The sequence below is a fragment of the Penicillium atrosanguineum genome (genome assembly GCF_028827265.1).
Source record: "Penicillium atrosanguineum strain IBT 20685 chromosome Unknown utg000004l_segment0_segment0, whole genome shotgun sequence".
In the NCBI taxonomy this organism is placed as follows: domain Eukaryota; kingdom Fungi; phylum Ascomycota; class Eurotiomycetes; order Eurotiales; family Aspergillaceae; genus Penicillium; species Penicillium atrosanguineum.
The window spans coordinates 2,205,164-2,216,828 of record NW_026623136.1 but is presented as its reverse complement, the minus strand read 5'-3'; the positions used below and the strand labels follow the sequence as shown (position 1 = coordinate 2,216,828).

The following is an 11,665-nucleotide window of genomic DNA, read 5'->3' as shown; positions in this document are numbered from 1 at the left end:
TATCACAGTGAATCTTCACTGTTCCTTGCGGACCTGGGTGACGGGCGCTTCGTAAATGCGGCGACCGTGTACCAAGTATTGGACAATGGCGAAGATGACCACAACGCCAAAGACAAGGATGGACCAATTCATGCTGACGAGTGTTGGGTTGTTGGTAGTAGGGAAGAAGGTGAAAATAATGGCGAAGCAGAGATATGCGACCGAGAAAACGTTGATGGCGAGACCGAATTTGCCGAGGGAGAAGCGGGACCGGGGAATACCACCCGGTTGGAATCGGGCGCGAATGAATGCGAGAATAGAAAGGATATAGGTAGTGAAAAGAGCGGCAATCATGACTGAAGCGACCGCGTTGAAGGCTGCAGTGGAGCCGATGTTGATCAAGCTAAGTAGAACGGTGATGATAGTCGAGACCAGCACGGAGACGGTGGGGATCTGAGTGCGCTTGTTGACATGAGCCAAGGAGCGAGAGAAGGGAAGCGCATTGTCACGAGCGAAAGCGAATGTTTGTCGAGACGCTGTGGCGAGAATACCAATGGCACTGCAGACTTCCATGATGAGGATGATTGCGGCCACGCCGTTAGTGGCACCCACCGAACCGGTGGCATGTTGAACGGCTGTGAGAAAGGGGAAGCCACTGCTAGCGCCCAGAGCGGCCTCGAGGCTGCCCATGTTGTAGAGGAAGGTGATCAGCATGATGAAACCAAGACCACCGTTGATTAATGCGGTGGAAACCATGCACCAGGGCACGACGAAAGAAGCATTCTGCACTTCCTCGGCTAAGGAGAATATTAGCACTGTGATACTTCGAAGGCACTGATTTACTAACCCATGTGAGTAGCGGCATCGGGGCCAGTCCAGGAGAAGATAGGAGTCAATTGGCCCACCAGACAGGCTAGACCTACACTCGACCAGCCGCCCGAGTTGGTGAATTCTTGCCAAACAGTATACCCAGACGCCTGCTGCGTCCCAGAGGACATTCCCCAGATGACGGCCATGACAGCAACAAATCCGCCAAGGTGAAGGAACAAAATCACACCTTCCAGAGGAGGCAGGAACTTAGCCCCGTAGGTGTTCACCAGGGTTCCGACGGCCGCAATAGCAATCGTCAACAGGGTACCGTGCCAGCGCTCGAAGCCATAGACATAGCCCGAGTCACCAGAGTAGTTGAAGACGAGCAGGCCCTGGATCAGGGTACCGCATAGGAAGCAAATACTGGCATACGCCGCTTGCCAGCCCAAGACGGACAGCCATCCGGTTAGATAGCTGAAGAAGCGCTGGTAACGGGGAGCGGCAAACTCGCTAACCCAGTGATATTGACCACCGCTCGTGGGCGAGATGGAAGAAATTTCCGCCATCGACACCACCGAGGCGAAGAATCCCACAAAGGAAGCGATATAAACGTAGACCATGCCGGCGCGGCCACCGTCGGTCAGGCCATAGGCAGCGGTGCTATAGGGGAGTCAGTCGGGATCGACGAGAGGAATCGAGGAAGCTCACAGTAGGATCGATTCCCACGAGGCCATTAACGTGGTAGTCAAACCGAAGATCGAGTAGAATTTGAAGTTTCTCTAGAAGCTGATCAACGCGCTGCTCCGTCAGTCCCCGCATGTGGAACTCACCTTAAACTCTTGGACCTTGCCCATGCGCTCCATGTCGAGATCATCCTGCGCGCCTGCATCCAGGCCAACCTCGTGGGCGACGATATCCTTATCTCCCGCCATAGTGAATGTATAGTCGGAGCGAAGAGAAGATGCGAAAGAGAGGAAAAAAATGGACGATCGGGAAGTTTAAGGGGGGTTCTTGCGCAAAAGTTGGGCCTCGGGGCCAATCACGGGACTGCTCGCCGGCATCGGTGGAGACGGATGAAGTCTATCGTGCGCAGACCAATTTGTCGATCTTTGCAGCTCTCGGTCTCAGAGCATGTCTTGGACCTGTCCTAGCGTGCGCTAGGACTCTTCTCCGGCCCGGATACTCCCTTCGAATATAGTGGTTCCCTAGATTGACCTTCCTGAAGCAGTTTGGTGCTCCGGTTCTCCAACCCGTATCTTCACTGATGAGATCCTGGGGGCAAGGCGCCCACTTTGCGCCCAGAACCATGGAATGCTGATAGCTTCCCAGCCCCTCTTCGCTGAACCCTGTCCGTGCAGAAATAGCTTGCGCCCTGAACGTTCCAGGTGCGAAGCAACGAGTTTCTCTGTACATGTGGCGTCCTTGGCGCTTCTTCACTAACCAAACTTTGCGCCCGCACCTGTACAGCGCAGTACAGCGCTCGGGGGGAATATTCGAGGAATGGGCGGGTGGGGCGGCCGGTCCGATCCAGGTAGGGAAATTGAAACAGGACAGGGAAATCAATTCGCGTGCTAGTCTCAGTGGTGGAACCATTGGCTCGCACGGTTTGTTGGACTCGGGCCGCGACTGGGTCTGGACGATGCAGAAGTACGGAGTATGGAGTACGGGTGGAACTCGGCTAGTTGGGGCAGCCTTGAAGCGGGTTTTGGAAGATCCCTAGGGTCCGCTAGTAAGAGATCGAGGTGAAAATGTAGATTTAGTATAGCCGTGGTGGCAGCGTGGCTTTTCTAGAGGGGATGAAAGAGAAGCCATACACTTCCCATGTATATGTCCGGGTGGTCGTTCAGTACCCGAGTCCAAGCTGTCATCTCAGCCTCGAATAATGTTTCTGTTGTTTCATTCAAATCAATTCCCGCACTTTCTTTCTACAAATACCCGCGAGATCTGGAGTAGAGAAGACTCCCGACTGAGATAATTCACCACTTGAGTCAATTCGTCAATCGAGTCTTTTGTTTTGTATCGCTCTCATTGAGGTTCTTCCGTATAACCTTTCTTTGCGTTCGAATAAGGGATAAGCACGACGGTTATTCGGTCTCTTGCTCGGACAATCCGCGGCCCGTCGAGGGAAGCAATTAGCGCCACAAAGCCCCTTGTGGTATCGCCTCCCGCCGCGAACGAGGAGAACTTATTCCTTACAGTTGGCAAATCGTATCTTAGGCATTGTTTTTTTTAATCCAGCACTAGCAATAGCTCGTGCACTAGCGATGGCGCCTCATAGTCAAGTCTACGTTAGGATAGTGGGAATAGGGATGGCTTGTAAAATGAATATGCTATCTTGTACTTTGTAGAATAAGTTTATACCTCGGAATGAAAATTGATAATAATAGGAAGATTTGAACTATTTCGCGGTGAAAAATATTATATAACCTCAGAGTCCTGAGTCCTAGTCAGCTAGGTACCCACAAAACATTGGCTTTGACGGTGGAGCGAGTATTAATAACTAAATGTGCCTTAAACAGACACAAACAGCGCGGATGCAATGACACTCCGCTCCTTATATATGTTTAACTTCGTGGGAATCACAACACCCTCGGAGCGAAAACATTGAAATGGCCGCATGAATATTACTTACCACGAATCGTATATTTCTCTTGAGGTGAAATATCAATGTAGATTCTTGAAATTAACTCCTCTCAGCCTAGCCAAGCCAAAAACATCGTAATACACATATATTCAGAGGCATCATTTGCCTCTACCAGTCTTTTGTCGGATTCTCTGGAAGTGTGTGGAGCTATCTGTCGGGAATTACTTGTATCTACTCCGTAGTTATTGAACCATATAGTTAGGCTGGCCTCCTCACCTCCCAGGTCAATATAAGCAACAATACACGGAGGGAGATATTATAATATATTTTGCATTCTGTAAGGGACACTCAAAATTGGCGAAGTGTGAACGCCAGACAAAACTTCTTGGTCTTGAACATTTCGCTTTTTACAGTTCCGGCGGCATTACATAAGCCAAGCTAAGAAGATCAGGCAATCAACACCAGCGAAGATTCCAGATTGGAGAATATGCTTTCGGTACTTTGTTGGCCCCAGCGTCATGGGTATTTCTATGAGCTGCGAAAAACAGTGACTAGAATTTCAAGGAGGCTACTAGGTTTTACCGTGGGATCAACTGCTTGATAATTGCGCCCCTGCAGGTGTTCTTGATGTGAGCCCTAAAGATGGAAACCCCAATAGAAATACGGGGCATCTCGCCTCGTGAAACAGATCACACATAGCTCTACTCGAAACAAACAATTACGGCATATTCAACAAGCTCCAAGGAAGCTTAGTAAAATACGACATCACACAAAAATGAAAACGGACACAACATCCACGCATCATAAGTCGATGCTGAGATTATCCCTCCACGTCCGGTCCAATTGACGCGAACACATTTCTCATCGGTCCACTGTCCCCTCGAATATTTAGGCTTCGAAATGAAGGTGTGGGCACCGAAGGAATCTCGCGGGGTTTGGAAGAGGTTGGTAGGCAAATCATGCGAGCTAAAGCCAGCATAAAAGCTCAAGGGCGAACTGAAAACCGGAGTAGAGAGTCCTCATAGCGCACCATGGCTGATTTCTTCATCCAAGCTGGGCCTTTAAAATGACCTCTTGAAAGGAATCGCTGAAGAAAAAGCTTTCAAGGTCAGGGCTCTCGACGAAAGTCGAGTAGATTTTTTTTTTTAAAAAAAAAAAAATAGAGCGACTGATGCAGCCTCCTCACCACATCAGAGCAATGGAAGGCTTGTTGAGTGTCCAACCGAAGAATTTGGTGGCCTAAGTCAACAAGCGCTCGATATTATATTTTCCACGAGAATGATTTGTGCCCTGAGGAGGAGATGGGAAGACAATAACAGCCTGGATAAGGATGAATCCGTGGGTGAATGAGATGACCTTCGAGGCATAGAATGCCTGCTCAAGATGACTGAGAAGCACCCGCTTGTCTCTTTGTAATTAATGAAGAGAAGGCCTTTGAAGCACACCACTAGCACGAACACGTTCGGGCTTCAATGAGGTCAGGCAGCGCGCAAAAACCGCTTCCCCAATCAAGGTGACAGACACGCGAAGCCGAAGTGTATTGATAGCAGTCCACTTCCAGTGCATTTTTGACCAGCAGTACCGAAGATATTTTCGATTAGGGGCACCTCACCGCCGTCCATATAGCGTAGAATGTCACTGATAATTTCAACGAGGGATGAGTTCGAAAAACCCAGATTTCACTCAGAGAAAACATCGCCTATTTCCTTGCTGGTCAACCCAAGGCCGCATTTCATGACATCATATACATACGACAAATATGTCAACATACGTGTCTTCCACGGCAAACTCCCATATTAAATGCCCAGGTGGGATTGAGGCCCGAAAATACTGTACATCGCAGATCAACTGCATGTTACCGTACTCAATTCCGCTGTGAACCATCACCGGCCCAGCCACAACAAGCTTCTCCTTCACGTTGTGCAACAATACGCTGGAATATATCCTTGATCTATAGTCAGGCTTCTTCGGTTCCACCCGGCACCAGGCTCAGTCCATGTCGCGCACCTTCATCTCAGGTACCAAGAATGGCTGCCTTATTAGGGCAAATGATGGTTCCTTTCCCATACCACCCGGTCTCCCTGCTTGGAATTCAGGTTACCACACATAGACAGGTCTGCTTGTGTTCAGTGGATCACCATCCGGGCGGAGATCTGAGTCTGGTGATGAGGTATTCTTTTCGGCTTCAGGACTTGATTCCCCTATACTATCTTGTACAGACACCCTGACACTAAGACTCTGGCACCCGAGTCATGCATGCAGGGTTCTGACCGGTGGACAATGAGATGACCCCGCCGGAAGGTAGCATCAGATAGCACGGACTGGTGTCAACGCCACAGACCTTGAACCGAGCCCTTGAATATGATCACGATCTTTGTCCGTGGCCGGTCAGGTGACTGGTCTGCTGTATAGAGCGTCTATCTTTTTCTGCATTTGGATTCTCTTGCAGTTCAGTTCTATCTTCTCGAACTCTTTGAACCAGCTGTCTTTCCACGCGTTCGAGCGTGGCCGAGCTACTAGGCTCGGACTTAACCCGAACGGGCTTATCAAGCCGACCATTCCCTGCATTAGTATCAAGCCCGATTGAATTGCCTAAAGATAGAATCAGATAACGCAATCGGTCAATCTATAGTCTGAAAGCCTTATCATTTTGTCCCTTGGTCAGTTTGTAAACTCGGAACTATCGTGAACTGCTGACGACGCAGAGTCCGCTCCTAGTTCCACCCCGTACTGTAGTCCGTCTCTTAAGAAGAAATGATCCGTTTCGTTTTCGCTCCGCTCGTACCGCCCACCGCTTTGGGCGATTCAGGGGAGGAAGCACAAGGCTCCGCTGGAATCTTTGACTGGTTAACAAGGACGATCAGTGTTGATCTGATGAACCTTCTGACCCGACTCTAAACATGCTTCACGAGCATAGAATAGGGACTTTTATTTGACGAAGGTCTTGCCTCATGTGGTCGGATATCGGCAAAGACGAGATATGAGACATGAACACTCCAACATGGAACGGGGGCAATGATTGGCGGGGGGCCACCCCACTAACGAAAAGACAGCCATATTAGTCTGGGAGGTCTTGGACTCAACCTGAAGGACGCGTGGGCTAGTGGCGCTTCGGTCCCGGCGCCCACTCCACGAGGCCCGTTTGGAAATGACCTATGGACACTGATTGTCCGCGTCATGTGGAGTGGTCGACCGCTCCCAAACCTGGCCCGGTTAAATATGACGCCCGTCCAGTGGCTCAAGCGTGGCTCACCACGCCAAAACAGGGGGATCGCATCCACTCATTGGCCTTGGCAAATTCAATCTTTGGATAGAATGCCGAGTTAGCACACGCGTCGCTTTGCGCTTTTCATCCACGTTGCCAAGAGTCCTTGCGGGGGGAGGCAAGGAGAGGGAGACTGAGGGGCCCATATATAACCATTAGGCTCTCCGCCCTTCCGCTCCTCCCTCCCTGTCACTCTGAACGTCTCGGAATGCGCCAATGTTCATGCGGACACCCTCCGCTTTGCGCCTAACCTGGCTACGCGGGGATCGTCACGGTCTCCGCCGCCTCCTTCCTGGCATTCTCGTCGCCATTGGAGCCGGCCTCCTCTTCTGCCTCTTCGCGGTGCCCCAGCTGGCTCGATTTCGTTTTCGGGCCGGCTTGAGCAAATACGATCTCGGCTTCTATGGCTTCGGACCGTCCCAAAGCTTCGTCTCCTTTGACGAGGAGTCCCGAATTATCGAAATTTCCCCCGCCAATGCGCAATGCGACCCTCGCTATACCTTTATTGCGCCACGGGGCGACTCGGTCGCCCATGCGGGTCCAATGATTCTGGACGCTCAGGGGGAACTAGTCTGGGCGAAATACAACTGGGGAACGACACAGGATTTCAAGGTTCAACGGTTTCAGGGCCAGGACTATGTGACTTACTGGCAAGGGGATGAGGAGGACGGCCACGGTCGAGGATCGTGGTACATGGTAAGATACGAACTTTAGGTTTTGCCATGGCCCTCCCCTGCGGAACACTAACGTTGCTTTCTCGACCAACAGTTGGACTCGACCTACACAATCAGGTACATTGTGTCACCTGTCGGATTGGAAGGCGATCTGCACGATTTCGTCATCACTTCGAACGATACCGCCCTCGTCACTATCTACGATCCCATTCCCGCCGATTTGACAGCTGTCGGTGGCCCCGAGCTCGGCTGGCTCTACGACGGTGTCTTTCAGGAGATCGATATCGCAACCGGCGAGCTGCTCTTCGAGTGGCGTTCTTCCGACTTCTACCCGCCGGAGAGCAGCTATTACCCTCTCAACGATCGAGGCCACGAACGAACCCTCGGATACGATTACTACCACATGAACAGTATCGACAAAGATGACCAGGGTCGTTATCTCGTTTCTGGACGACACACGCACACTGTGACTTGTGTGGACGGAACCACCGGCCAAATTCTTTGGACGTTGGGTGGAAAGCACAACGATTTCCACGACGAGTCGGACGGAGCTGCCACTGATTTCAACTGGCAGCACGATGCTCGCTGGCAAAGCCCGAACAGCATCACTTTACTCAACAACAACGCCAACGGAGAAGATGGCTCTTCTCGAGACACCGTCGGCCTCTTCATCGAGCTTGATATCCCGGCACGACAGGCCAAAGTGAGGACGACTTATGTCCACCCACAGGGCCTCATGGCCACATCTCAGGGCAACCTCCAAGTCTTGGATACCGGCAACGTGCTTGTCGGCTGGGGTCATAGCGCCGCCTTCACTGAATACACCGCCGAAGGTGAGATCGTCTGCGATGTCCACTTTGGCGCATCGGCCTACTTTACTTTCGGCCGTATCGTATCCTACCGTTCATTCAAGGGGGATTGGGTTGGAAAACCCAACACCCTACCAGATGCCGCCATCGCCGACGACAGCATTTTCGTCAGCTGGAACGGTGCCACCGAGATCGTGACATGGTGCCTCGAAGCCTGGGACGGTGAAAGTCTCGACAACGTCACCTTCACCACCGTGGACCAAGTGGAGCGCACAGGCTTCGAGACTCGAATCCCCATCCCGCCCTCAATAACCTCCTATTTTCGAGTCTCTGCTATGAACATCGAGGGCGAAGTCCTCGGTACCACCGAGACTCTCTCCCTCGGCTCCCCTTCGTCCAGATCCAGCTACGTCTCCATTCGATCCTGGGGCGTAATTATCATCGCAATCTTCGCACTGGGATGTCTTCTATTTGGGTGCTTTTGTGCCGTCTCCCGGGTTTGGAGACGTCGTCGACCCCGCTCAGGTGGCTCTTACCAGCTGGTTGGACACAAGGAACATGATGACAATGAGAGTGAGAATGGTCGTTTGCCAATATAGTTTGGATGCCGGCGTCTGAGATACCCATTTGTGATTTGTATAGACTTTGTACAGCTGGTGTTTCCTATGAATATACATATATTGACTCAATTATAATGATGACCATGCTCATCTGTCATTGCATCAAGAAATCTTCTATACCATCTCATATGTATAATGTTTGATCTGAACCACCATCTAATTTTCCATCTTATTGGAGGTCTACACTGTCATGTTACACATCCCGTGCCTGGCCTGCTGGCTCATCAGAACCGGACAAGCGAGAGTCGAGATGAGAGAGTGCAGAGTCGGGATGAGAGAGTACAACCGTGGACGGCACCAGCCTACACAATGTTGAGAATAATTACAAACTTGGAACATTGAACATAACTTGCTCACACAATAATACTACTCCAAATGGCTTGTGATCACCCAACAAGATACATCTTCAAACCCTACATCTAAGGAGATCCTTATTGACCGCAACGACTACAATGATTATTCTATCACAGACAAGCTTCAAGCAGCGCTGTCGAGCCCCATCAGACTTCGTCAGACAAAGATTTGAAACCGTTTTATGAACAATTACACCCTACTCGGTTCAGTCCCAACTAAACAAGCGGACAGCACATATAACTTTGTGTGAATGACGGCCTATGAGTGGTTGACTCGAAGCAACTGTCGGTATTTTCTCGGGTCTCCTTCGGTTTTCGTTCAATACACGTGATCCTTATCTGTTCAGTTCCGGTAGTCTTCACTGTGAGCTATATGCTTGGAAAATATCATCTGACTGGATTTATGGGTGAAGTAGCGGTCAGAGATGATTTCCGGCTCACACTGATCTGGGCACCTAGGATTTAGTTTGAAGTGACGATAGCTAAATTGGCGCTTTCTGCGCTTTCCGCATGGCGAGGTGTGTCCTGCCTCCTGGCTGCTTATCAAATTGAACTCGTCATGCAGCTTTCTCTTATGTAGTGTTACCTAAGAGGCGGAAATACCATGCTCACGGTCATATACGAGGAGTTGCATCTTGATCCACCTCCCCACCCTGCAGCGGAGAGGACCTGTAGACTTGGAGCTTGGACTTCGCGAAAAAGAATAGGGGTATTTACGCAGTTTCCGGCATCCTGGATACGGAAGCTCCCGCGAAGCTAGTACTGAATATGTTTATATGAACATGCCTTGGAGACCGACATTTCGGACACTAAAACATGTCTTTGAATACGAAGAGGTTGCTTGCATATGTGATTTGCTATTACGACAAATCACCCAGATTCATCGACACGAAACACGAGCTTAGAGGCCCGAACTTTCCCTTCCCGTAACATCTGGAGTCCGGTCAAAACCCCAGCCAAGCCACCTGGCTTCACCTGATAAGGATGCGGTAGAATGCGGCGCTCTGCTAGTAATTTTTGCACCAAATTCCACCATTTGATCCCAAATTCGAGGTTACCCCTATCAGGAATCACTTCATCCGTTCCCATGTGATATGGCTCTCCCAGCAAGTCGTATGCCATAGAGACGTGGGAATCAACATCCTCTCGCGCAGATTGAACATCCAGCAAGGCATTATAAGACCCACCAGATGATGAGAGAGCTGCACTGCAAATGGAAGCGGATTGGGGAGTAGAGATTGTATCAAGTACAAATTCCAGGGCATCATCTGTGTCCTCCCGGATTTGCTCGCTCACTTGCGGATCATGGTAATCAAAGACAGCGTGTGCGCCGAGCTCAAACATCAAGCTGCGATTTGATTCAGAGCACGTAGTCACTACACGCAGACCCGACAATTTTGCTAATTGAATAGCAAGAGTACCGGTAGCAGTCGCACCACCGTAAATCAGGATATTTGTCTCATCAGACTCCTCCGCCTCTCCAGGGAGGGGAAATTCCATGCTTTGATAAAGGTTCTGACCAACGGTTGTCAGACCCACACCAAATGTAGCTGCAGTCTCAAAGCTCATTCCATCGGGAATCTGAATTTGCAGGTCACCCTTTGCGATCACGTATTCCGCAAATGCGCCACCATTGGGACGAGCTGCATTACTGCCATGGACAAACCCCGCCACACGGTCGCCTTTCTTGAATGCTTTTTTGACGCGGGGGCCAGCAGCTTCCACTACTCCAGCATAGTCGCAGCCCACGACGGCTCCGTCACACGGAACGAAATCGATGTGACGCCAATCCGTGGGATTCAAAGCCACTAAACCATGTCTTAGTTGAACGGTCACACGAGAATCAGTAATAGGAAAATAAAGCCATACCAGCTTTCGTTTTGACGAGAATATAATCGTCTGGTAGCTCGGGTATCGGGAGATTCTGCTCCAGCACCGCGCGACCCAGGCCCTGAACGATAATGGCACTTTGGGTAGTCATTCTCAACGTCACGTAGAATTGAGAGGAAAGACGGTGAAGGAGGGACGGCAATCAGCTTGATTCGGAGGTAGATCCTCGAATGAAAAATACAATTTAAAATCTTGGGGAAGCCCGTACCGGGGACAAGCTGCGATGACCCAGAACCCAATCCACTGGGTCAATAAAAATACTGAAAATGCCCACACCCATGTTGGGGACCGAAATAGCCCATTGAGGAGCCCACTTCCCTGCAGCGGGGTGTGAGATAACCTGGTTCGTTACCTAGATAGTGTAAGCTGAGTTCGACTTCAGTAAGATTGTCGAGATGCATTGCAAGTGTGGGGGGAGGGTCTCTGGTGGGGGAGGGGTAGGTGTCGTACATACAGTAGTATCAGATACAAAGTCCTAGTTCCACTCGAGCCTCAGAAGGGTAGCTCATGAGAAGATCAGGTCTCGATGTATATTTCGGATGGCCCGGGTTACTCCGGTATCTCTTGTTTATTTCAAGCGAAAATCATTGACATTTCCAGGGCCGAACACGAGAGATCCTTCGGGCCGATGCCTCCCACAATCGAAACACTGAGAAACACCAGCCAATTTCTGAAATTGAC

The 11,665-nt window shown here is 50.5% G+C and overlaps 3 protein-coding genes across 3 annotated transcripts; 1 reads left to right on the top strand and 2 right to left on the bottom strand.

Moving 5' to 3' along the window:
• Positions 1-15: 15 nt before the first annotated feature.
• Positions 16-1,721, bottom strand: N7443_006162 (uncharacterized protein; the record flags this gene model as incomplete). The annotated part of the gene is made up of 4 exons (XM_056886218.1): positions 16-776; positions 827-1,449; positions 1,498-1,568; positions 1,620-1,721. The coding sequence occupies 4 exons, from the start codon at positions 1,719-1,721 to the stop codon at positions 16-18; spliced, it is 1,557 nt and encodes a 518-aa protein (XP_056741666.1).
• Positions 1,722-6,854: 5,133 nt separating this feature from the next.
• N7443_006161 (arylsulfotransferase family protein) lies at positions 6,855-8,720 on the top strand (the record flags this gene model as incomplete). Its single annotated transcript, XM_056886217.1, has 2 exons — positions 6,855-7,334; positions 7,407-8,720. 2 exons carry the CDS (start codon positions 6,855-6,857, stop codon positions 8,718-8,720), a joined length of 1,794 nt encoding a protein of 597 aa, XP_056741665.1.
• A 1,244-nt stretch (positions 8,721-9,964) lies between these two features.
• N7443_006160 (zinc-binding alcohol dehydrogenase family protein) lies at positions 9,965-11,075 on the bottom strand (the record flags this gene model as incomplete). The annotated part of the gene is made up of 2 exons (XM_056886216.1): positions 9,965-10,902; positions 10,964-11,075. The coding sequence occupies 2 exons, from the start codon at positions 11,073-11,075 to the stop codon at positions 9,965-9,967; spliced, it is 1,050 nt and encodes a 349-aa protein (XP_056741664.1).
• Between the last annotated feature and the right edge of the window lie 590 nt (positions 11,076-11,665).